The following is a 27626-nucleotide window of genomic DNA, read 5'->3' as shown; positions in this document are numbered from 1 at the left end:
AATGATGCCCAATAAGCTTGCCCATCTTCACTAGAGCTGTCCCGAATAATTAGCATTGTAAATAATACAGCAGATTCCTGGAACTTAAGCCCTGTGAGGTGTGTCTGAGCCCCATAAATGAAATAGCTCCTACCTGTTATAGTTGGAGGCAACCACCTGGTGTGAGACCTAACAAGATTTGGGTTTACATTTGCATACATATATGTGTATATGTATATGTCAGTTCCCAGTATTTTCTTACACTGAAACTTATTTGAAAAGTAGACAAGGATGTCACTATGCAGCTGGGAGAAGGCTTGATTTTCATTGGCATGGAGGTTTCTCCTACAATCTTTTACTTTCTCTTATAGCAATGAATGGTTCTCATTCATTCCTAGGGAGAAATAAAGCACTGCACTTCAGGTACCTGTTGTGGTGAGGACAAAACCCAAGTAGCTTCACTGATAATGATTGTGCAGTCACTAAGCCTTCCCTCCACAGACAGACAGACAGACCATTTATCAGAATGATGGAAAAGTTGCCTGTTCTAATTAGTCATCATGCCTTGGGAGATAGGCAGGGCTGGCTCAAGACATTTTGCTGCCTGAGGCAAAGGCTGAGATCCCACACCCTTTCACATTCCATATACAGAAGCTACCTGGACTGGCAGTTGTGTCTGATTTCAATACTAGCCATGGGATGGCATCCTCCAGTTAACCTGAAGATAGTAGGCTTGCTGAAGTACAGTAGTTTCTGACTGACACATACTTCTGATCTCCCACAGAGGGAAATGGCTGAGAGGTTCAGGAGGAATGGCTGGAGGTGGTGAGCTGCAGCTGCTGTCTCTGTGCACCTGCCCTCTGAGGCAATTGCCTCCCTCAGCCTAATAATAGGGCTGGTCCTGGTTACAGACAGTGTGCTGAGTTTCCAGTGCAGTTTCCTTTACAGAAGGATTTCCTGATTTGATAAGAGGCAATGATGCATGAGAGCTGATAATGTGATAATCAATGATGGCATTTTCACATGTTCACATCGGTGGGTGATAATGGAAGTTTTATGTGTTCTCTGCAGCAGCAATAACCCTGCAATCTTCAGAAACATACTTAGATGACGGGTGGGGTGGGGAGAATGCAAGTTTTAAAAAATGTAGTGAATGACCAGGGTGTTCTGTGGTATATCCAAATGGGTGCCTTCCTCATTTCTTTTGACAGGCAAAGCATTTTGTGGAGAACTAAGAACCAAAGGAGAATAAGAGAATAATTCTGAACTCTGTGGTTGGGTAGTTATATAAACCTATCTCAAAGAGAGGCAACAGCCAAAGAGAAGTATAAAAGGTCCTTTCATGACTGACATATCATTCTCATGGCTGATATATGAGTGGCTGGTAGGAAAAGATAGAAACACCCCAAGAATGCCCTCCTTCTCAGCTCTTGTTCTTGGCTTCTTATAAACTCCCCAAGAATCCAAGGGAGGAGGGGAAAAAATCACATTATACTGCAATACTTTCCCCATTTTTCAAAGATTTCTTCTATTCTGAAGAAGGATGACTCATTTCAGCACAATGGTGTTTCAAGTCCCGTCTCCCCAGCATCCTTGAAATTGTTGTTTCCAAGCACAGCAAAGGATGGACACAAATTAGCCTTGAATAAGTGATCTATGTCCTGCAGGGTCAGGAGGCCATGGCAACCCTCTGCGACCCTTTAAAAACTTGGGGTTTTTCATTATTTTCTTTTGTGAAGGCTGGGTTATTATTAGGTATCAGGTCCTTGAAAATTCTATGAAGCAGAACTGAATAGAAAGAACCATATCAGAATGGCTTGCAGTGGATTCAAAAGGAAGGAAGGATGTGGTTTTTGTACACTCACCCTGGTATAGCCACTGATGGGCCTGAAGGGCCAATTGTCAAGAAGTCACTTCTGATGTTGGGCGACTTGCGCCTACATCATTTTTGCTCAACATGAAGTTTCAAAATGGGCAATAATAGGTGTAAATAAATTATCATAGAAAACAATCTGATAATTTCATTATTCTTTGCTCTCTCCCTGTGCATAGGAAGTTTCCTAATACTGTATCAGCTCATTGGCCCATGTGGCTTAGTATTTGCAGTGATGGGCAGCAGGTCTCCAGGGTTTCAGGCATGAGTCTTCTCCTGCTTGGACCTGAAACCTTCTGCATGCAAGGCATCTGCTCTGCCTTTGAGCTACAGCCCTTCCCTAATGCACCCTGTGTTAATAGAATTACTTAATTCCATGTGGAAGCTCTGAACAGGACCTATACCTCAGTTATGTATAAGGACAGGCATAGGCAAACTCGGCCCTCCAGATGTTTTGAGACTACAACTCCCATCATCCCTAGCTAACACGACCAGTGGTCAGGGATGATGGGAATTGTAGTCCCAAAACATCTGGAGGGCTGAGTTTGCCTATGCCTATATAAGGATGAGATTTATCCAAGTTCCTCCTCATATGAGCTATTTGGTATAGAAAGGTTATCATGAGGTGGAGCCTACCTGGAGGAATGTAATCATGAGCTGTGTGGAAGGGGTACAACAGAATGGACAGGTGTACCTGATTCCCCCCCAACTTCTTTATTAAATGACCTGGAAATGAAAGTAAACATCAGGCAAATTAAGTTTGCAAATGATATTCAACCTAGTGATATTGCAAGGACCAGAAATAATGCAAAATTAGCTTGGGAGTAGGACGTGAGAGAGGGGAATAACTGAGAACAAACATAAGATTTCCAGACTTAATTGAGAGAGGATTTTGAAAAACAAGGGGAAAAGTTAATTAGGCTGCATTTACATAATTACAGAAATCACATTTCTTATGCTAAATGGCCACCTCTTTTGGGTGTCCATAATTCATCGTAGCAGGTACATTTCCCATTTACTGTCGGTATTTATGTAACCTTCTGGATTAGGTCGCTGCAGGCAGAACTGGAAGGCTTTTAATTGCAAAGATGCCAAACATTCCACAGGAGTCAGCTCTCCATTTCATAACTGAAATACCAGTCCAGAATAGTGGCTTTTCCCTGAGTGCCAACAGCCTCAGACCTTAACCAGGTGGTGACTAGAGAAGTGGTATTCTATGTGGTGGCTCCCTGCAAATGCTGTCCCTAGAGCTGTTTGCCTATTGTCTAGTTGGATGAGCTTTAGGCACCAGGCCAAGACTTTTAATGACTAGTTGCCTTTTACTGCTGTTTAGACCTCATTAACTTTACTCCTACTGTTGTGTTGTTCTTGGGTGGTTTTTTTTTGCAGGGGCAGGGAGAAATTTGATCGTTGTTGTAGTAGTATATTTGTATATTGTTGTTACAAAGCATCTGGTTTGCAGCCAGTATGGAATGGATTTAACCTCCTCCTGAAGATATACATACCCAGTTTGGGATACTCCTGGACCCAGCATTACCTATTGAGGCAGAGATAACCTTAATGACCAAGAGTGCATTTAACCAGCTTAGGATGCTTCAATCTGACTCTATTAGGAGAAAGTAAACCAGGCCTTGTTATACCTGTGCTGATTATATCCAGACTAAACTACTGACATTCTCTCTGCATGGGGCTGCCTTTAATGACAATCTTGGAACTTCAGCTGGTGCAAAATTCAGTTGCCAGAACACTTGCAGGGGCAAGGCAATCTGACCCTATCACATCAATTTTGCAATACTTGCTTTCATTACCTATTTCTGGGCTCTGTTTAAAAAAAGAGTGGATTTGGACTTGGTTACATAGAGGATCACCTATACCCATATGAACCTGCCCCTAAGATCCTCCTCAAATGCATGTGTGGCTCACCGCTGCACAGGTGGACCAGGTTGGCAGGTGCCAGTAACATGGCCTTTTCAGTAATGGCCCCACATTTGTGGAATTCCCTCCTCTGAGAACTCTGCTTGGCTCCTCCTCTACCTACACCCCGCACACCCCTCAAACTTTTTAACCATTTTGTTGGTGGCTTCCTCTGTATGTTTGGGGTATGTTTTGTTTTTAAGCAGTTTTGTCTTGTCTTGTATATCAAACAGTTTATATTTTATTTTTGTATTCTGTCTTGAGGATGGTTAATTATATTGCAGGATACAAATCTTGTAATTAATAATTTGTATACTTTAACTAATATTCAGCATTAAAAAGAACAAAATAAAACAAAGCTTATTTCATAGAATTCAAATAAATTAGGCTCTGGAAGGTAATGGTATTGGCTCATACAGAAGCCAAGGCCAAATTATAACTTACACAGATTGATTTCTTGAATGTAGTGCTAAATCAGGGTTCCACCAGCAAAGGATTACCTCTAGCTAGCAACTGAGGAGAAATTCAGTTCAGTATGTATTAAAGCAAATCTACCAAATTCACATTTTCTGAAACAATATGCAAATGGAAACACAACTATTATTTGAAATTTACACTTATCCAATTTTTGCAATGCAGTTCTCCAACCAAGGAATGTGTACCAAAATGTTAAAAAGGCATAAAGTGGATATATTAGGCAAAAGCACATATAAAGATGTGTGTATTGGGAGACATTTGCACTAAAATGCTGATGAATTTTCATGAGTGACTTTTTTTTTTTTTTTGCAAATTGCTCCAAACTGCGGAGAACCAAATTAATGATTGGAAAAATGAGAAAAACAGAGAAACAAAAACTGACAAATCCTTCCATCTCTGCCGTCAGCACAACAGGACTTTCCCCCTCCTCTCCCAGCACCTCCCTAAATTTGCTCTAGGAGATTCCCCAACCCTTGGAGCAGTTTTGGGGAGGGCGTGAGGTGCATGCAGGAAAAGAGAGAGGAGAAAATCCCATTGCAAGAGCAGTAATCCTTGCACATGATGGGGCCAGTTTGTAAAACACTGCCCTTGAAAATGTTTGCTTAAGAATTCTCATAGCAGAGTCTTACCCACAGTGCAAATGAGGTGCAACCATAAGATTTTATCTGAACCTAATTTCATTTCATGAGAAGAGAAGACTCCTTGGAAAAGACCCTGTTGTTGGGAAAGACTGAGGGCACAAGGAGAAGGGGACGACAGAGGACGAGATGGTTGGATAGTGTTCGCGAAGCTGCCAGCATAAGTTGGACCAAACTGCAGGAGGCAGTGGAAGACAGGAGTGCCTGGCGTGCTCTGGTCCATGGGTCACAAAGAGTTGGACATGACTAAACGACTAAACGCCAACAAAAATTGCATTGAGGATTGTAGCCTAAGATAAACAATGGACTTCATTTCTCACCACCATCAGGCCTCTCCAGTTGTTTAGCAACCATGGGTGTTGACATACCTGATTAGCTCTGGCTCCCTAGACACTGACATGCATCTTAGGCCTGCTCACTGCCCGACAGGTTTTCAGCATCAGTCTGAAGTGGCCCCTATGCCTATACAGAAAAAAAGTGTAGCCTTTTCTGAGCCAAGGTGCTAGTGAAGAGACATCCAAAATGGTTGTGGAATAGTGCTCTCTGCTAACAATGGAGGTCACATCCGCACCATAGCACTTTAACAGTCATGGAGAATTCTGGGAAGTATGGTTTGTTAAGGGTCCTGAGAATTGGAGCTCTGTGAAATCAGCTCTGTGAATCCAGCAGTCCCAGGATTCTGAATGACTGTTAAAGTGGTATATGAGTGCTTTAAGTATATGGTATGGATGTGACCTGACCATATAATTCTGGCTCTCAACCACACTCTCAAAGGCAAAGAGCTGTGAAGATTCTACTTTGCGTCCCTCCCTACTTCGTCTGCAATGAATTTTGACACCCTCTAGCTCTGGCCTCTTCCAGAAATATGCCTGGAGATTTATGAGCTGGAAGGAGGGAGGTTTTGCTCCAAGCACCTGCCTCCAGTGGTCAGGGGTCAAGAAGAAATTTTGCACCCTCTCTTCTGCAGCGCCAAAATTGTATATTAGCTAAAGCTCGGGAGATGCACATTAGTCTAGGAAATGTGACTGGATGTGTTGTTGGGCTATAAATTTCAAAGGAGTGGAGGGAAATGAATAGGAGAGTGAAAGGCAAGGTGGATTTAGATTTCAGAGACTGTTAACAAAGTGTTCCTGTCAGCATGCTTCTGGGTTATTAAAGACTGCACCAAGCATGATGCCTTCAGCACCGGCTGATGAGATAAGCAACGCAAAAGGAGACAGCAGCAGCAGTCTGTGCCCGGACTCCAGGCAAAATACTGGCAGAAAACTCCCCTGCTGCCGCTGCTTCTCTTACTCTTTGTGGGGGAAAGTGTTACTAATGACCAAATGGATCTAGCCAACTTGCATATTAGCCAACGGGACAAAGTATGCGGCATCTGAAAGCCTTCCAGAAATGTAGCTGCATTAGTTTGCCACTGCAAAAGCAGCAAAAAGCTTTAAGAAACGTATGATTAAGATGAGCCACAGTTACTAAGGGATAAGCCAGCTTCGGCCAAACTGGTGTCCTCTAGATGTTTTGGAATGCAACTCCCATCAGGCCCAGCTAATTTGCTTCAGTGCCTGCTCTTCTAGGAGAGACTTCTAGGTGAAAAAGTGTGTGGGGGGGGGGAGGGAATGCCCTACGGGCTAGTGAGAGAGCACCCACCACCCAATTCTTTCTCGGCTCTAATTAAAGTAGGCAGCTAACTAATACCAGACTGCATAAAAGGAAGTGGGGTGTCCAGGATAGTGCCCACAGTATGGACTGGCTCATATAACTGACCCTATGGCACTGTGGAACGGGGGTGGCGCTGTGGGTTAAACCACAGAGCCTAGGACTTGCCGATCAGAAGGTCAACGGTTCGAATCCCCACGACGGGGTGAGCTCCCGTTGCTCTGTCCCTGCTCCTGTCAACCTAGCAGTTCGAAAGCATGTTAAAGTGCAAGTAGATAAATAGGTACCGCTCCAGCGGGAAGGTAAACGCCGTTTCCGTGCGCTGCTCTGGTTCGCCAGAAGCAGCTTAGTCATGCTAGCCACATGACCCGGAAGCTGTACGCTGGCTCCCTCAGCCAATAAAGCGAGATGAGCGTCACAACCCCAGAGTCAGCCACGACTGGACCTAATGGTCAGGGGTCCCTTTACCTTTACTTTTATGGCACTGTACCAGTGTATCATGCCCTCTAGTGAAATAAGCAAGTCTTACAGGGCTTCATAGAGGAGATGGGTGAGACAAAATCCCATCCTAGCCTGGAGAGGGAGCATCCTGCACCTTAACTCTCTGTTGTTTTTCAAATAGTGTATATGCCACAGGCAATTCTCAGCGAAGCCAGCACCCATTCTATATATACCATAGGGAAGACATATTAAGCTCAGCACACTGCTTTCCATAAATTAGAAACTGAAAGCAGCATTCAAGCTTCTGATTTCCATTGTTGCCAAACCCAAGGGCCAGATTTATAGATAGCCAGACGAATCTTTTCCCATTTCAGATCTGATATATTTGGATTCTAAGATTTGATTAAAAAGAAAGGTGATTGTCTCATAATTGGGTGGAATTGACGAGCCTGTTTTTCTTTAAAAAAACGATCTATTATGTTATATGCCTTTTGAATTGCCTATTCACACTTAGTTAATTTATATTTCATTAATTTGGTATACCCTATTTGCAGTCTTTTACCAGGCAATTCATAATTTTATAATTCATTAGCTAATGCAAAATGACAACTCACATGACTAGATTCAGGGGTATCAAGAGACTCATTCATTTGGGAGTCCAGTATTGGCTAATTGCATTCTCGGATATTTGTTATGTGGTGACATCCTGAAGTTCTTTCAAACAGCTGAAGAGCAGCGTTGATTGAGAACCATCCTGGGCATCTGGCAGACAACTTGAACAGCGTATTCATAAATGATGAATTGCAAATTGGGAATTATGCAGATTGTGTCGCTTTCACCAACATTCTTTCGAGGTGTGAAAGGGATTTGTGGTATTTGTCAGTCCAAACAAATATCTGAATCTCATTCGAAAACAGGAGAAGGATTTCACCTTGAGGAATGTAGGTCAGGACTTGACTCTGCCTTGTCACTCAGCATGGAAGGTGAGAGACAGCAGAGGGTAGGTGGATAAGAATTGCCGGCATGATGTGCTACAGAGGATAACCCAGAGATCCAGAAAGAACCTGCCCCGCTGGAAGCCACCTTTACCCCGTTCTTTCTGTGTCATGCCCAGAGTACAAAAACAGAAGCCAAGGATCATACGCTGTGGATTCTGAAGCCTGTTCCACCAGAACACCCTGCTCCAACACAGATGCGCAGGTAGTGAGTTCAGTTGTCGTGCAAGGCACATGTAAGGCCGTTAACACATTCAAAGGCAACATTTTCCACTCTGATTATCTGCCCGTTTGGATTTCACTGACCGGCATACCCCCATCCTCAGGCAGGAGCACCTTGCAGCTCTTTCTAAATTTAGCTGCTGCCAGAACAGCTCCTGGCTTTAAAGCCGAATTAACACAATGGCTTAAATAAGGCCGGTGGGGGACTTTGTGCCCTGATGTCTCACATCTGTTTGCTGCTGCATTCCACTCTAGAGAGAAGACAGAATTGTGGAGCTGCTGCTGTCCCTGGCAGAAGGATGGGCTCCTAACGTAAAAAACACAAGAAGAACCTGCTGGATCAGTCCAATAATTCATTGAGTCATAGAATCATAGAACCGTAGGGTCATCTAGTCCAACCCCTTGCAATGCATCAATCTCAGTTAAAGTATCCATGACAGGTTGCCTTCCAACCTCTGCTTAAAACCTCCAAGCAAGGAGAGTCCACCACCTCTCGAGGGAGTCTGTTCCATTGCGTGGCGAATTCCCGCCCCCCACCAGAGTAAATAAAGACACGAGACACCATGATTTAAGGTTAATTAGGCGAATTAGGCCACAACTTTATTGAATTCAGGAATGAGAGGCATTGGCTTAGGCATTGGTCCTAACGACTATCCGGCTCCAGCCCATTTGCTGGAGACACGGGGAAGGGTTAACCTTATATCGGGGGAGTCTCCTGCCAAGGCACGTCGACTAGGAGCTCCCCCGGGTCACCGCTCTGGGCGTGCCTTTGGCCCTCACCTCCATAGGCTTCGGACAGGGCCACGCCCCCGGAGTCCTTTAACGGACCACCCTTCGGTCGCTGGGGGGAGGTGATGGCGTTCCTCCCCCCCCACATCCTCTTTACCCCTTCTTACCAATGCCTACCGCCAATGCCGAAAAGTTGTGACGAGTTGCTACGAGGTAGGCGAAAAACCAAAAGGCCCGAAAATCGCCAATTGGGAAAAATTCCTACCATGCCCCTTGCGGCAACAGACCGAAGTCCATAGCAAAGTCAAAGTCCTACCTAAGCCTAATTAAAGGGAGGGAGGGTGGGAAAACGTGGGGGCGAGCCGGCGAAAGAGGGCGAGCCCCCTCAGCACCGGCCCTAAATAGGGCAGGCCACACACCCCAGCCAGCCAGCTGATTGGCTGGCTGGGGGGGGCAGACCCCACTGGGATTCCCCTGCTCTCGCGGGGGCTGGGACCAGCCCCCGCTCGCGTGGGGTGGGCGTGAAGCCTGCAACCCCACCTCCTGGGCAGGCCGGAAGTGGCTTTGTCTAACAGCTCTTACTGTCATTTTCTCCTGATGTTTAGTCAGAATCTCCTTTCTTGTAATTTGAAGCCGTTGGTGCAAGTCCTACCCTCCAAAGCAGGAGAAAACAAGGAGAAGACAAGCCCAGCATCCTCTTTTCACAGCGGCAACCCAAACATCTGTGGGAAGCCCAAAAGCAAAGGCTGAGTAGTTCCCAGCAGCTGGCATTCAGGAGCCTACTGCCTTTGACCCTGGAGGTAAAACATAGCCATTGTGGCTGGTAGCTATTGATATCTCTCTGTTCCACCAATTTGTCTAAACCTCTTTTTAAACTGTCCAAGTTAGTGGCCATCACAACTTCTTGTGGAAGTGAGTTCCATAGTTTCACTATGCACTGTGGCAATTTGCCTCCTCCCCACCCCCGCTCTTTCTCAGGGTCCCAACTATGAAATTTTATCAAGGGTGGCAGAAACTCCTCGACAAAGAACGCATTTCAGACCTCTACTGTAATAAGTCTGTACTGTACCCATGCATTTAGGTACAGTCATACCTCATGTTACGTTTGCTTCAGGTTACGTTCTTTCAGGTTACGTCCTGCGGTGACCCGGAAGTACCAGAAAGGGTTACTTCCAGGTTTCGCCACTCGCGCATGCACACAAGCACCAAATCGCACTGCGCAGATACGGCGCTTCAGGTTGTGCTCTTTTCATGTTGTGAACAGGCCTCCGGAACGGATCCCGTTCGCAACCAGAGGTACCACTGTATAACCCATCAAAAGCAATTAAAACTGTGAAAGATCCAGTTTTCCAGATTTCCACAGCAGTTTGCAATTTTAAAAAAAAGTCATGAAGAAAATTTTGCCTAATGCACATATTTCTGCAAAGCAACATTCCCCATTACAAAACATTTTTGTAGTTGTTTTCAGTATCATATGGATTTTAATATACCCTTTACTTTAGAATATGCACTTTTGTATATGTTTTGAAGAAGGGCTGTTCTTCAGTTTGCGTAATGTTTCCAAAAGTGAATATTAGGTAGATTTGCCTTTAGATGTGAACTGAATCAGATTTCTACTGGCAACCTTACCATTTGGGTTGCTTTTCTACTGGGAGACTTTCTGCACTGAGTGACCAAACTGGCAGCACTTTCAATTAGCAGATCATTGGCTGCATCCAGCCTTCCTCTTGTGCCAGGGATTTGATCAGAGCAAGCTATTGGAGTGAGCAGAAAACAACCCAGTATTTTGGACCTGCCCTTGGAGGACTGTCAGCAAGCTTTCCTGTAAAACCATCATTTATTGATAGCATTGGTGGTTTTAAGTCCATCCTTTTCTGGCAGCTCCATTGATGTGATCCCCAGGAGTCCTTGCAGAGGAAGGTAAAAAGGCAATTTTTTTGGTTTTCTGCCAAGCAGCGTGGTGAGCCCTATGAAAGTCTTAGCTTGAGCTGGAGCTGGGCACGTAGCAGATAAGCAAAGAGAACAAGGGTTGAGAGGCTAATGGAATTACATACCGCTAAACCAGCATGACGCTGCCTTCCCCTGCTGGGGATCACATTCCCTGGGCCATGCAAGGCTCTTTGAATGGGCCATGACGTGCATGATGGAACTAATATTTGGCAGAATTGGGGATCTTTGTATTTGTGGTGAACTTGAGCTAAGATGCTTCACTTCTTCATACTTGCTTAGGTTCTGACAAGGAATTAAGGTGGAGGAGAGGTTCTCTACTGCAGGACTGGGGAAGCTGTGGCCCTTTAGATCAGTGGTTCTCATACTTTTCTGTGCCATTGCTTCCTTGGTTCCATAAACTCATCCCCAGTGCCCCCTGCTAGGGATGTTGTTGTTGTTGTTTAGTCGTTTAGTCATGTCCGACTCTTCATGACCCCATGGACCAGAGCACGCCAGGCACTCCTGTCTTTCACTGCCTCCCGCAGTTTGGTCAAACTCGTGCTGGTAGCTTCGAGAACATTGTCCAACCATCTCGTCCTCTGTCATCCCCTTCTCCTTGTGCCCTCAATCTTTCCCAACACCAGGGTGGTACCACCCACTTTGGGAACCTCTGCTGGACTACAGCTCCCATCTGCTGCTGGACTACAGCTCCCATCTTCCCTGACCAATTGGGTATGCTGGACAGGGCTGGTGGGAGTTGGAGTCCAACAATATATGGAGGGCCACTGATTCCCCACCCCTGCTCTAGTACATGCCCTGGTGCTCTCAGCTTTCTGGGGTGAATGAAAACAGAGGAGATTTCAGCAGAGGAGGCAAGATCCTCAGTAAAGTTGATAAAGGTCTACTCTGGAAGATTACATTGCATAAAAGCAGTGAATTTTAACAGCCCTTGTTACAGACCACAAAATCCACTTGTTGTTGAAGCACACATTCAAGAGATGTGGAGCAGGATAATATTGAGTCTCCCCCCCCCCTCCTTTGCCTCCAAAACAAAATAACATTTTTGTGTATATGGTAGGAAGTATTTTTATGTGGGTAGGAATGGTTGTCTACATAAATGTATGTATTTGTATGAAACTAGTGTGCATGTGTACTAGATAAATCAGAAGTATGCACACATGCAGGTGCCTGTATTTGCAAACTGCTGCTGATGTTGGATCCCCCTCTTTATTGCTATGGAAACAATCAGTAAGGGATCATCCACACATCCTTTTGTGTTGTGTTTCTAGGCTCAGGTCCAGGATTTTCAGGTCCATCTTAGACTGGTTTCTTTTTTTGTCACAGGTAAAACCTGTGTTTTACCAGAGCCAAGGCAATCAGGTTTTCCATGAATTGCCATTTGCTCTGATTCAGCAGTAGAATGTGGGTTTTCCTGGAGAAAGTGCCAGGACAAAGAAAAACAAAAACCTGCTTGCATACATACTTGGAAATCCCAGACCTGTGCCTGGAAAGCACAGCACAAAAGGAAGTGTGGATGAGCCCTAAGTTGCCAGAGCTCCTTACAAAAGCAGCCACCTCTGATGTCTGAGAGAATGCTGGTCCTAGTGTGTCTCAGGGGCTCATCAGTTGTGTAAGAGAGTTTGCTCTTCTCTGGCTGCTCAGAATCTGCTATCTGTTTTGCTTGCCTTCCTGGTCTATGTTAGTCCCAGAATCTGTTGATCCAACTCCCTCCTGCCCATCCATCTGCTTCCCCACAAGGACAAAAACAATGAATTTGGCCACACTCCCAGCCTTTAAATGAAAAGTATGAGGCACTAGCCACAGTGAGCTGCATTGCACAGACTGGCAGGTAGACTCAGTATATCAGGCATCAGTAGTGCTGCTTTTAGATATTGGCTCTCCCCTTGACCTTGGAATTTAGTGATTCAGTTTTCTGTCAAAAGAAAGCAGGACATTCTTCACTTTAGCACTTGCTTTAGCTTTTGCTTTGGGTCTATATAGTATCCAGGCTGTGTACAGACTGTACCTTTAAAGCATGCCTGATGAATATTTACTCCTTCAAAGAATTCTGGGGACTGTAGTTTACCCCTAACAGAATTACAGTTATCAGCCATCCTTAACAAACTACAGTGTCCAGAATTCTTTGAGGGAGGGAATGTGCTTTGAAGCTGCTTTAAAGGTACAGTGTGTATGCAGCCCCAGAACCAGTGTTTTCATCTGGGCTGTGCCCCACCCCCATAGATTCTGGAGGGTTGTTTGAGATGTTAAGCAACCAAGCTATTGTGAGTGCAGCCAAGAATAATGAGACAAGACACAAGATTGTTGACTTAACTAGGGCCATAATGGATTGGGTAGAATCCAACATAGTGCTAAGTGTACATTCCATCAGTATGAGGACTTCTACTTGCATGACAGAAAGTTCCTCCCCTCTTCCCCCAATATGCCCCTAAATCCATTTTCGGGCTTCCCACAACCATCTGGATCAAATTTGGGGAGGGTGCAGGGTGTGTCAGGAGCTGTTTTAGAGCTTTAAAGCTCAACACCAACATTTTGAGTTATCCTCTCCAGGTGTTGTTGGAATATAGTCCCAGCCAGCATGGACAATGGTCACATTAGCTACCCCTAAATTGAGCGTGGAACTTCCAAAAGAAACTGCACTAAGTCTGTTGTTGCCTCTCTTCAGAAGAGAGGCGTAATAGTAGAAGAAATGTGTATGTAAAAAAGTCTATTTCTTTCAGAGCCGGCAGTAGGCTAACTTAACATTTTTATCTTTGTGGAATTCATTCATTCTGTACTTTTCTTTCTTTCTTTTAAAAGTCATGGATGTTGCTTTTTCATTCAGGGAAGTGAAATACCAAAGCAGCTTGCAGGTGTTTAGCATGCAAATCTTGTTATTTGTGAATGGATTTAATCTAGCCTTCTTCTTTTCCTCACCTACTCCCAACAGCAAATAGAATCTTCCTGTTCCTAGTCTGCAGACTGGAACAGGCTTTCAAATTGGGAGCGGTTACTTTGCTTTGAACTGTAATTGGGGAGCCACAGTAGCTGCATTCAAAAATGCAATGCATCCATAGCCCGAGTGTTCTTTGGATGAATGTGAATAGGGACAAAACAAATATAAGTTCTACAGCTCTCGTGGTTTGAGCATGAATCTTATTATTTTGTCTCTGAGACTCAACTCACAAAGATTTGAGAACGGTAGAAGCATTCATATTTTTTTTAAAAGCAGCAATACTGGGAAAAACATGGCACGAGAACTAAAGAATCATCCTTTTAATGAAAAAGAATTTCAAGTGTTTTCTTGTTGGAGATGCCTTCTAGGACACTGAACTCACTTCATATAATGTGGGTTGTTTTTGTGTGTGACGAAGGCTAAATTCATGGTTTCTAAATTCTATAGGCTTGTATCCAATGCCATGCTAAGTAAGCGTCCCACCGGTGCAGAGATTACTGCTTGTGCACTGGGGACCCCCCGCCCCGCCCATGCACATCCTAAATCTGCTCTGGGAAGTTAGATTAGGAGGTGCACAGGGGGGTGGGAGGGGGAAAGTCTCATTGTGCAAGTCGGAATCCTTGTGCAGATGGGACGCTTACTGAGTGCTGCATTGGACATATAGAACCATAGAATCATAGAAGCTTAGGGACTACGAGGATCATCTTCTCCAACCCCCTGCAATATGCCACAGAAACCAGTGGGCTTCTGTTGCAACAATGCACCCTGGGAATTCCACCAGATTTTTCATAGAATCAATGCTCAAACTACGGGTCAAACTGTGGGAGTGGGACAGGATTTTGGCTGAACTTGGAGCAAGTTAGAGAGTGAGTCTTGTGGATTAAATTAAGTACCCCATACCATTTATTGGTGTAAAATGAAGGTCTAAGTCAATGGACACTTCATATGAAATACGACGTTGACTTATCCAAGTCAGCACACTAGTACATCTAGCTTAAAATTGTCTACTTTACCTGGCAACAGATCTTAAGCACAGCTATGGCCAAGCCACACGATCTCAGAACCTCTTTAGCTGGAGGAGCCAGGGAGGAGCACTTAGCACAAAGAATATTCTCCAAATTCTCTAGTTTCTAGGCAAAGCCATCAGCTTCAGTTTTGACAGGATGGCAGTGGTAGATGGTACCCACTGAGACTGACAGGGTAGAAGGCAGGGAGACCAACAGTAGGTGGTGCTAGAACCAAGGACAAGCAGATCCACCCCCTGAGTAGTTGCACAATAAAAATTCAGGCATGTGGGGGCTGGCTGAACGTAGACTGAGGCTGGTGGGGCAGCGCTCCATTTGCCATTCTGCCTCAGCCTCCATAGCATGATGGCCCTTTGGAAATGTGTGAGTGGCTCAACTGAGAGCTAGTAGAAGCTACTGCATGATAAAAACAAATGAAGGCTGCAGTCCTAGATACACTTATCAGGGAATGTCTAATTGAAAACAATGTGGGGCTTTCTTCTGAGTAGATCTGCATTGGCTCCCAGTACATTTCTGGGCACAATTCAAAGTGTTGGTGCTGACCTTTAAAGCCCTAAACGGCCTCAGTCCTGTATACCTGAAGGAGTGAGAACCAGTGCCGAGGGCCTTCTGGTGGTTCCCTCATTGCGAGAAGTGAGGTTACAGGGAACCAGACAGAGGACCTTCTCGGCAGTGGCGCCTACCCTATGGAACACCCTCCCTTCAGATGTGAAGAAAATAAGCATCTATCCTATTTTTAAAAGACATCTGAAGGCAGCCCTGTTTAGGGAAGTTTTTAATATTTAATGCTGTATTGCTTTTAATACTTGATTGGAAGCCGCCCAGAGTAGCCGGGGAAACTCAGCCAGATGGGTGGAGTATTAATAATAATAATAATAATAATAATAATAATAAATTATTATTATTATTATTATTATTATTATTATTATTATTATTATTATTATTATTAGGATTGCTCTGTAAATGAACTCATGGGCCCACTGAGCTTGAGAAACCAGTCTGAAGTTCCCTGCCAGAAGTTTCCCTCCAATATTTTGATGAAAGTCTTTTAAGTGTACCCCCATCAGCACAGTTTCATGTGGCTATGCATGTGCAGAGATTGTATAGCACAGGTTTCAATCAGCAGGGCTGCACACTTTGAAAGAAAGAATCAAGTGTGCAGCAGCTGACAGCCCCGAGGTTTAATTTGCCAGCCTTTGGCACTGAGAATCGATTCCCCAAACCTAAGTCTCAGGACCAACTTCAGAGATCTGACAGTTCTAGATACAGTAGCCCTTCCAATGTTCAGTGGATGGGAAAGGTTTGGATGGATGGACACAGCAGTGCCATTAGGTTACATTAGATTCTGGACTTTGGTCTTACAGCCACTCCTCCTCAATTTAGTGGGTATTCCTTCACAATTCAAAATAAGCCAGCCCTGCTGTGAGTTGCTCATTCTGCTGTGTGGGGCCCTGGGCTTCTGCCCCCCAATCCTGTTCCAAGTGCACCAGTAAATTGTCATGGACAGTGGACTTGTCACTTGTGTGAACAGTCCGTGAACAGTAGGCAGCCAGAGCCACATATATTTCTCTCTCTCCCTATATCTATATTTCTACTTTTCCAGATGATGTTGGAAAGACATGGGAATAAGACATACTAAATAGAAACTTCTTGTAAATCTGGGAAGTAGTGATACATGGGAAGAAGTGGGAGAATAAATCTCACTTTATAAGAATTTTAGTCGTCATCTCCCCTCCTCGGTAAGAAGGAGCGAGTAGCAGGAGAATGCAGAGATCAATAATTCACTGTGATTCAGTATTGAAAAAGGAAAGCCCTCAAGATACTTTGCCCTTTCTGATTAATACGAATGTTCACGGGGCCAGGATCTAAGAGTTACTCAGCTGAGAATTCCCCAATGCATTTCCTATGCTTCAAATTCGGAAGATTCTTTTGAACGGGGAGAGAGGCAAGGAGATGCCCCCACTTCTGTTTCCCATTCCGTTGCTAGTTCTGTTTGTTGTGTGTTTGTGTGTGTTTGTGCATGTGTGTGTGCTACTCCTCCCCTGTTGGTTCCCTGAGTAATGTCTCTTGGTCACGCTCCAGCATGACAGCCCTGGAGCATGACATAATTCTCAGAGCTGGCTTTTATATACATTGGTGATGATAATGTATATAGAAAGCCTGTCTGTGGTTCTTGTGCACACAGCTAAATCCCCTTCCCCTTTCTTCAAGTTTTGCATTATGATATCAATTAATAAAATGTAAAGTTCAAAATAACAACAACCCCAGATGAAAAAAGATTTACATAATATATCAAAGGCATTAAAAGCTAAATCCCCAGAGCTGTCTGACTCTCAAACAGATCTCTTCTTTATCTTTCTTCTACACTAGCCTGCTAACATACTCTTCTTGTCTTCGTATTCTGTCCACCCTCACCAGTGCACAGGGATTAAGCCAAGGTGTTGAGATGGATAGCTATGGACTCTTAACTTTTATAGCCTACAGCCTAATATAAGGAACACACAGGCATTCTGTAACGAGTTTCCTGCCTGACAAACTGCCTTGGAAGCTGGCGCCAGAGATAGGAGGGTCCTGATTCTTCATTGCCTGTGCATGGACGCGCAACGTGTTTAATCCTTTCGCACCACCACATGGCAGCTGGATGCATTCCAGGTTGGATGCTGTGACACACAGAGCTGCACAAACAAGGGACATGTTCCTGGTATCCTTTTATCTCCATCAGACATCCATGTACTAACGCAGGAAGCCGTCCTGATGCTGAGGTTATCCAGCCCCAAAGATATGTAGGATTCCAGTGAGACTGACACCAGATATCCAGAGGCGCCTTACACCTCTTGTTCTGCCTTGCTCAGTCCCACAAATAAGCGTGGTGTGGGCATTCCCTGTGCCTGTGACCTTGCACAGGGGCTGGGGCTGCAATTATCATTTGATGGCATGCTAATCATGTCATCCCTCAAGCAGCACAATAGCCTTTTAATCATAAATAGGGATGTACAAACCTGCCTCGGTCCATTGTGTCAGTCATTCCCACTTCAGGTATTTTCCGTTCTGCTGCAAGCCGTTTTGTTTTTTCAAACATTTGCCTTCCATTTTATTGTTCACTGATATGGAAATACAGTTTTGTTTTTTTTGTTTTTACATAGCACACAAATGTATCTCGGCTATCAGCAGATATTTGCAAATCAATTACCTTACCTGTGTGTTCCCTTTCAAAGTTAATGAATTTTCACAGAAGTAGCCCTGTTAGTCTTTTGCAGCAAAACACCCAAAGAGTCGTGTAACACCTTAAAACCAAAGTTAATGAAGTAGCTAATGACCCATCAGAAACCCATCTATGGCTGCAAAATTAACCATGCCTACTTAGATGGAAGCTGCATTGAATTCTGCAGAGCTTACTTTCATGTAAGTGTGGTTAGGATTGCAGCCTATCTTACTAACTTAATTTCACAGTTCAGTATAAACTTGTCATACTGTCTCATTTCCCTCACTCAGGCATCAGGGAGGGACAATTTAGCATCCTGTTAATGTTTTGTTCATTTTGTCCTGGATTGCATGAATCCTGTGGGTATATTAAAACATTTTACAGGCATTCTCCTATGTTTTTACTGTTTGTAGTAAACATGTTTTTGTTTTTCAAATCCTTGAAATCCTCTTTTTATGCCAATGTATTCCTGCCCTGTGAAAAGTATAATGATGAATGCTCAGTTTTTAAATCTACAGTACAGTACAAAGGCATTTGAGTACGTGCATAGAGGCTGCTTGTAGCAAATAACAAGTTTAAGTCAATAAAACTTCAGGCGGGAAAGAGGAAAAGAATTTGAAATTTAATTTTAGTTTTATAGTAAGGTTTGAGGGATGGATGAGTTATCAAACATGAGCAGTCACATCAAGATGTTGACAAAGAGGTTCAAACTTTAACAGAAGAGCACAGGAACAAAGAAGTTCACTTCTTTTCATGTAAAAAGAACAATAATGAGCAATACTTTTCATTGTTGTTTTTTTTAAAATCACAGTAGGAAGCATATTAAGACTGAAATCCTCAAGCCTCCTTGAATTCAATTTGATTTACGTCTGAGTAGACATGGGGAAGTATGGGAAAAGTTCCAGTAGCAGAAGGATTAGCACTAGTGCAATGTGAATTGACCCCTCTCTTCCTGCATGAACACCATCCCATGCCTTTTCTGGAGATACCCCAGAACAGACTTTGGGGGCACACAGAGGGAGAGCAGGGAAGAACATTCTGTTGCCCAAGGAGAAGTTGTTCTGCTAATGTGTCCTGGTTCCCACTTGATGAAGAACTCAAACTCAGATTGTGGTTTCTACCAAAATCTTAATACTCAGCTCAGTGCGCTACATAGGCAAAATGCTGTTCAAAGGCACAACAGGTGCTACACAAGCAAATATACTGCTCTGACAATGACACACACTCTACAACTCCACCTTAAGGGAAAGGAACAAACACAACTCAGCATGGCAAGTGACTCTGAGACTCAGATTGAGGGAGCAACCTAACATTTCTCCAAGACAACTCTGGAGGCAGAGTTGCTTGCATGATCAGCAAAGTGGATGAATCAGAACCAGCCTGTAACATCTCTGAAGGTGGAGGTGGAGCCTGTGCCTTGTGCTGCAGGGACTGGTGGGGAAATGGGATGAGGTGAGGGAAATCCCTCCCTCAGGATCCTCTTCCTTGGGTTCTCCCCATTTGGATAGAGACCTTTCCAATCCACGGGAACCCTCCCTGGGGTTATCTGTCAGCCATGCCTTTTCTCTGTCTTGACTCGGCCAGCACCCTACCATGACATCATGGAACATTCACCTTAACTATCCCTGGTTAGAATTGCAGTCTTGGGCTACTTCTGGCAACAAAGAACACTTCAGAATATCAGCAGTTACGTCAGTGAATATGCAAATAATGTATAACACCAAGCTGTTTCTATATCTATATGTGTATCTATTTATGTATAATGTGTGCCTGTAAAAATATCATTTGCTGCAGAGAACTAAGGCGAAAAGCATCCATAGTAAGAGCTGCAACGGGGGTTGAAAGGGCAGGTGTAAATCTACGGAGCAGTCTGTTTTCAATGGATTCCTCTGACATTCCTAATCATAAGCATGTAGCCATTAGCAGCGCATAAGGAACTTGCATGTGATGAGCTTGTCTTTCCATAACTGCCTCTTTGCAAGTGTCAGTATTTGATAAGTTTGGATTGCCTCCATTGATGTTTACTAGGACAAGATGCTAATCAAGCTCTGTGACAACTGATCTCCTTGCAATTGTCATTTCAAACAATTGGCTATTGTGTGATAAAACTGGGAAGGAGCAGATGCCTCCTTGATGATGGGCTGCTGCCTTTCCCTATTCGTTATTCCAAAATAATTAAAATATTCCAGAGTTTGGACCTTGTGTTTGCCTTATAAATAGTCATTGCTCATGGTTATTCATGAGCTGCTCTCCATTAACCTCTTACCTCTAGGGGTTCTTCCTGCCATAGAGAAACCATCTCCCCACTCATTTGCTGTCAGTTTTGCTAACAAGATTTATTTCTTTTTTGTGTTTATTTGTGCAAATGATGTTTGGATAAAAGGACTGAGATGGTGGCTACATCATACTGAAGTTGTAGCTCTGATATGTCAAAATATGGGATGAGTAATCAGGATATTCACTGTGGATGGTGTGTAGGGCAAAATGACCCAGTGAGGCTGATTCCCTCAAGCTGAATGAGAGGTTGGAAAGTGGGAGTCCCAAATGCTTTATTATTCTTATTATTGAAAAAGAGGGACATTTGTGAAAATGTAAATCTGGGGCTCCCAACATGGTGACTCTGGACACTATAGAACCACCAGAAAGCCCCCTTTTTGCTCCAAATAGCTCCCTGCCCCTCTTTAATTTTATATAATTTTAATGAGGGTTTTCTGGAGATTGTTTGGTTGAGCAGGTTGCCTTTTTATGCGATGCCTGCTTTTACTTGTGTATGTTGTCTGGTTTTAGTTAGTGGGGTGTGTTCTGAACATCACCAGTCTTCCTCTGTGCAAAGTGGTGCCCATGAGAGTTCTTAGATTTCCTGGGCCCCAAATGGTTGAGGTTCCTTGTGTAAAGAAATGCTGTCCAACCATGAGCATGTGAGCTCTGTGGCTGAAGCCCCTTCCTTTCAGTTTCTTCAGGAGTCCATTGCCGTCTCTCACTGCACCAAGATCTGGCGATGGATTTCTCCAGGACCACTTCCAAGACTGGTAGACCCCTTTCCATTCATATCTATGCAGTAGTGGCTGTTTTCTGGCACGTCATAGATGTCAGCCCACAGCAACAGGGCAAGATGGGATATTTTTCTTGGGACAGCTCAGTCGGTAGTATCAGGGTCATAGGATTGAGCTCTACTCTGGGCAAAAGATTCCTGCAGTACAGGGGGTTGGACAGGGGGTTCCAGCTCTTGTTTAGTCATTTAGTCGTGTCCGACTCTTCGTGACCCCATGGACCAGAGCACGCCAGGCACTCCTGTCTTCCACTGCCTCCCGCAGTTTGGTCAAACTCATGTTGGTAGCTTCGAGGACGCTGTCCAACCATCTCGTCCAGCTCTATGATTCCATTAATCTGGTCTCATATTTTCAGTTATACTATAAGCAGGATTTCATCTAAGCCATGGTTTAGCCCTGGAACTTGTTCTGAAAAGCCAAGATATAGCGCTGGCATATATAAAACGTTCTCAAAGATAAGAATACTGTTCCATATATATAGAACTTCCACTTCCAAGTCTGAAAATTGAGGGTGGTCTGCAATCCTGAGACTACTACTTGCTGGCAAATTTGATCTGCAGTACCACTCTTTATTTTCTTTTTAGAAATAAAGCTCTGATGTGTGGCTGCTGATCTCCTTGGCATCAGCAGCAACTAATAAGGTTACTGATAAGGCCTACAGAACAATTTATACACAGAGCCTTTTGCTAGGAGGACTAGCTATTATTTCCTTCTATTCTTTCTCAATCTTTTCCTCATAGAAAGAAAGGCTCCCTTTCTGCAGGTAAATTGTACTGTGGGGGCAGGCCTCTGGAACAGCAACCCTATGCTAATTATTCTGACCTTTGCATAAATAGGGATTCTTTTGTGGCATATGAGCAGCAGCCCTGTCATTTCCTATGCAAATTGAGACTATCAATTATATCCAGAAGGTCCTGAAACATTTCATCATCTCCTGTCTCATATATTTGCTCCCTTTTCATCTGATTGGCCACTGCAAAAGTTCGCACAGAGCAGGAGCGGCTGGTATTTTTGCAAAGGCTGGAGCAAACAGATGTTGAGGGTTAAGTCTCAGCAAGCCAGAGCAGTTTTGCATCCAGCTATCCTTTCAGTTTTCTGTCTTGATTTTCAGAAATTGTTTTTAATTAGCTGCTTCTACAGAACCCTCAGGAGCGGTCAGGTTTAAAGGTTCTCATTGCTGCAGCCCAGAGGTCAAATTGATCCAGGAAAAACTGCAGTAAAGCTGGCAATGGATTTTGCAACATCCCATCTCCAAAGGGGAAACAGATACGGTACTTAGAGGAGGATAACTAAAACTTTTTACTACGGATTTTTCCCACCAGTAATATAAAAACTGGGTATGTAGCATGCTACCGTTTTGTTCCCACAATTAGCTCACATCTTATAATACTAAGCTACACAAAGATCCACAAAGAACAATAAGACAGGAGAGATATGCTTAATACTTGGTGAGGAAGGAGTGTAGCTCAGTGGCAGAGGACATGTAGAAAGTTTAAAACCTGGTATCTCCAGCCAGAACTGGAAAAGACTCCTTTCCAAAATCCCACTGAGCTGCTGCCAGTCAGAGTTGACTGGCTTGCTGTGTCAGTGTGTCTGTGTAGCCACAGCCCAACTTGCCACTGCCTTGCCCTTCCCCATCCAGCTAAGCTATAGCAAGAGCAGTGCTGGGAGGGCTGTTCTGCAGCTCTATCCCAACGCAGGAGCCACATGGATGAACGTTCTAACTTGGTATAAAGCAACTTCCCATGAGTATGAATCTGGATTGCATATCTCCAGGAGTCTCACAGTCTTCAAAGATGAATCTGCTCTAAGATCAACTGCCTGGATCGTGTTTATTCTAAACATACCCCATTATGAGTAAGCGTAGGAATGCAGCCTAGGATCTATCCATATGAATCTCCTTATAAATGGATTTCTTTTTTTAAAAAAATGTCATGTAGTAAGAACTTTATTCAAGTGAGTCCACTTGGGCATATAATCCGCCTCTCTGAAAACTAAAGCATTATCCTGTTCTTGCGCACACACACACACACACACACACACACACACATTTTCTAAGCACATGGATGCACTTGTTAACAAGCAAGGTAAGCAGTATGTCTTGGCAGGACAGCCCCCACTTTCATTTAGATAAAAAGGCAATGGACTGAGAATCAGGAATGCGAAGGAATGCAAGGAGAATGAGGCTTGCACAGAAAGGGCAGAGGAGGCGGGGAAATGAAAGTGGGGGCCCAAGGAGCCAAAGGGACATAGCATTGCTATATCCAAAATGTGCTCAGCCTCCGTCATTGCATGCAGAGGCACTGTGTGTAGAAAGGGGTCCTTGGCTGTATGCTTGACATGCATGGAGACATCCGATGAAGCTGAAGATTGGAAGCCTCATAACAGACAAAAGAAAGTACTTCTTCATACAATGCATAGTTGCTGGGGTTTTTTTGGCTTTTAAAGAGGTTTAGACATACGGTATTCATGGAAGATAAGGTTATCATCAAGCAACAATGGCAATGTTCTATCCCCAGTGTCAGAGGCAATGGAATATCAGTAGGTTCTTACCACAAGTGCTGTTGCTCTCAGGTCCTGCTTTTAGGTATCTGGCTGGCCATTGTGAGAACAGGATACTGCTCTAGATCAACTGCCTGGATTGGACTGATCCAGCAGAGTTCTTATTGTGTTCTTATGCATGCATTGGAACTCTGCAGGGAAAACCTATGTGCACAGTCATTTATGTGCATATGCTTTCTGCATGGACTGGAACCCTTCATGCCACAACCCTCCAGCTTGTGCAGAAAGCCTATGAAAATAGAGATCTGCACTCACCGGCTTTCTTCTGCATACATCCATGCTTAAGATGTAGGCATCAGCAGTGGGGCCAAGGAGTCACACAACCACAGGGATGATGTTGGGGTGTGCCTCCACTGTAATGCCACTAAACGTGATTCATGTGAAGGGGTGATGGTGATGGTCTACTATAAAGGCTACTGTAATGTTTAGATTTTCAGAGAAGTTGAATTCTGCCAATTATGGCGTCTACTGTCTCTGCATCATTGTGACCTGGCAACTCTAAGAGGGCATTAAAAGGAAGAGAGTGAATTACACATATTGATTTGAACTAACCTGCCCATTCTTTACCTACAGGCATTTTGTCAGTAATGCAGTAATCAAGGTTAGAAAAATCAGATGATGCACCTGCGTGTGTAAAATAATCCAGGTCTGAATGAAACTCCAGAGCAATTATAGGCCATTACTATTGGAGAAGAACCTGATGTGCAGCCTTTTAGGTTTCCATTCATGTCATTCTATGTAGTTTTCATGGTTGCATCCAGGCATTTAAAACGCAGGTGAAATTTGGCGTTAGCTGCATGTCTTATGTAATCATCTTGGGGCTTGCTCACATATGCATGCTCATCAAGGTCCATCACTCATATCTCTTCCTATATTTGAGTTACATCTACTGACATGGAAAGGTCATCAGCATGGGCTATGGCAGGATGTGCCCTGGGTGGCTTCCTTTAGACCACCCATCTGGGCTGTAGCAAAGGAGCCCCAGGCTTTGGATTGCTTGGTAATTTTTCCATTCCAAGGCCTCTCTAATGATGCCAATTTTTTTTCCAACTACAGGGAGTGTGTGTGTGGCACAATCAGTCAAGATCCCCCGGGAGCCCAAGGCAGGAGAGTTTGATAAGATCATTCGGCGCCTCTTGGAAACATCCCATGCCCGAGCCGTCATCATTTTTGCTAATGAAGATGATATCAAGTAAGAAGGTCATGGTCTGGTTTGAGGGTCTGTGTGGGAAGGAGAGAGAAAGGGAGCGTGTGGGTGGGGAGAGAAGGGGAAGGACAAGAGAAGAAGGCAAAATGTTCCAAATACATGTTCCTTTGTTACTCTCTCCTGATGTGTCACAGAACATGAGTGTTCTTCACAAAGAATGAGTATGCAACACTTTAATAAAGAATGAGTGTCTTTGTTGTTAATGAACAGAGTGGACACTGTATCTGGGTCACTGTGCCCTCCAAATTTGCATCCCACTTCTGCATCCTCTCCAGGTCCTCAATATGCCTACCTGTCCAGTAGCTTAGTATTATACAGATAGATAGAGGTGAAATAAGCTATTGCTGTGTTGGACAGTTTTAGTTTTTTCGCCCCAACCATTCTCCATCAACTAACAAGAAAAGAAATCACATTGAAAATGATCAAAGGGAAGAGAAACTTTTCATGAAATCCTCATGGGTGGGGTACAGGGCTTTTGTTGCATTTACCTTTCTTCTGGGGTTGTTGAAGGGTTCAGTGACTGTCCTTTCATTTTACAAATCTGCTCTCCAGCAGTCTGCAGCCTTCCCAGGTACCTACACCTATGCTATCCTCAGCTTTGCTTTCTTGTAAGTACAAAAAGACAGAGCGGCAGCATACTTTGTGTCTAACAGTTGTACATTGCTGCTGGCTTTTTAAAGTACAGCCTTTGTACTTTTAGAGAAATTAGTGCAGATTTTTTTTAATGTAAAAGGAATAGCTACCCTTACAAACAAAAATTAGTAAGTGCACCCATCTCAGACACTTGGTAGCAGGGAAAGAGCAAAAATTTGATTAAGATCACATTCAAAGGAGAGTCTATGTAATTCACAATATCCGATATAATATGCAAACTGAAATATAGCCATCCTTTGAAATTTGCACTTCTCTGAATTTTGCAATGCTCTTTTCCAGCCAAGTACAGACATGCATATATACTAGTGTGATGCGCTCAAAGAAAACCCACTTCTTAGCTAAAATAACATTTGAAATTTGCATTATTTTAGGTGAAATTGCTTTTAAAATAATTTTAATTAAAAGAAAATTATAGATGGGTGCACTGCTAAGCAGACTCCTGCATGCATGCCCCGTTTGTGCAAACTTAACACATTCAAATCAACAAATTGGGAGGCAGGTACAAAGAGAAAAGGAACACCTACAGGTATGGACAGGAACAAGTGTATTTGATCTTCAACTGCAAATGCAATTGTATGCATGGGTGGACTAATGAGATCAAATTCGAAGAAGGAAAACATGGATTCCATGCAAGATCCAGCTCTTGTATCATTTATGATACTGTAAGATATTTCAAAATGGCTTGGAACTTGATAATGGACTTCCCATTAGAATTCCAGTTTCTGATAAAATAAAACCCAGGTCTTCTGACTCTTGTCTTTTGATACAGCTGTTATAAATCATTCCCTCTCAAATGTAAAACTGCTGTTATTTTAAGTTTAAATAGCCTGATTTTGCAGCTACTTATTCAACATGCCTATTTTATAGTTTGTTTTTATCTTTTAATTTTTATCAGTTGTTATAATTGTTCTTTCTGTTTAATACACATTACAACATGGAATAATAGCAAAAAACTTTGTCAAATATAGCCTGATTGCTTTTGTGAAAACGTTAAAAGTTCTTGTTATTTTTACTTTTAAAAATCGCAGTTCAAAAAAATAATATTGAAACTCTTCCATTTTATAATTACCACCAAAATTCTTATTTTTGTAAGAGATTATAATGCCTGACTCCATGGAAATTTCCTGCAGTTGTACAAAACTAAAGTTGATGTATTCTGATTAGTCGCTGGAAGTCAGAATATGGTCCATTCCAACAGAATAAGTGGAACTCTTAATGAAGCGCAAGAAAAACCTAAGAGTACACAATACTTCTGTTTTGATTTGATATTTTTGAGCCTAGTAATTTGCACTGAGTTACACCTGATTTTGCAAGTGTCTAATTTATTAATCAGCAAACATTATGCAAATGTGAGTAAACTGACATTTTCAATCAGTTTACATCAAATATGCAAACAATCTAAGTTCCTGGGAAGCTGGCTAATAGATATGTCTGAAACCCAGACAGTTACACTCGTTTACTCCCAGCAAAATCAGAGATTTGCCTTGCAGTGTAAATGGCAAGCACCATTAAACAGGGATTTGTAAACATTTACCTATCTGAAAACAGTCTGTAAGCTGGAGAATTGCACCCTGTTGGCAGTAGCTTATACACATCTGGAAATTCTGTATTTTTCATGCAGTGATAGGCTGAGGTTTACTGCTGAGCCAGATGCCTCTCTTGGGACTTAGCCATGTGATGGTTTCTTGAGTCATGAAAGCACTCTCTCTCTCTCTCTCTCTCTCTCTCTCTCTCTCTCTCTCTCTCTCTCTGTGTGTGTTTTCTGGATACCACCCGGTGCAGATCATCAGAGCTTTCACGATTCTTCAGCCTGCATAAACTTTCCATCTCATATTGATTTTCATGCTTGCTTTTCAAGGTTTCCTTCATTCTCATAGCGCTAAATAATGCAGCTGCAAAATAAAAAAAAGGTGACACAGCTGTCCGATAGGGCCACCAAGAGGTGGTGGTCCACATTGCTAATTTCCTCTAAATTTAAGAAAGAAGAAGAAGAGTTTGGATTTGATATCCCACTTTATCACTACCCTAAGGAGTCTCAAAGCAACTAACATTCTCCTTTTCCTTCCTCCCCCACAACAAACACTCTGTGAGGTGAGTGGGGTTGAGAGACTTCAAAGAAGTGT

The 27626-nt window shown here is 43.4% G+C and overlaps 1 protein-coding gene across 1 annotated transcript in view; it reads left to right on the top strand.

Annotated features, from left to right (window-relative positions):
* Positions 1-27626, top strand: part of GRM4 (glutamate metabotropic receptor 4) — a 290669-nt gene that overhangs the window by 168133 nt on the left and 94910 nt on the right. The window contains exon 4 of the mRNA XM_053393018.1: positions 24699-24834. Within this exon, the coding sequence (XP_053248993.1) occupies positions 24699-24834 (136 nt within the window). The remainder of the gene's footprint in view (positions 1-24698; positions 24835-27626) is intronic.

This window comes from Podarcis raffonei, chromosome 6, assembly GCF_027172205.1.
Source record: "Podarcis raffonei isolate rPodRaf1 chromosome 6, rPodRaf1.pri, whole genome shotgun sequence".
Classification (NCBI taxonomy): Eukaryota; Metazoa; Chordata; class Lepidosauria; order Squamata; family Lacertidae; genus Podarcis; species Podarcis raffonei.
The sequence above is the reverse complement of the archived record's forward strand: the minus strand, read 5'-3'. Positions and strand labels throughout refer to the sequence as shown.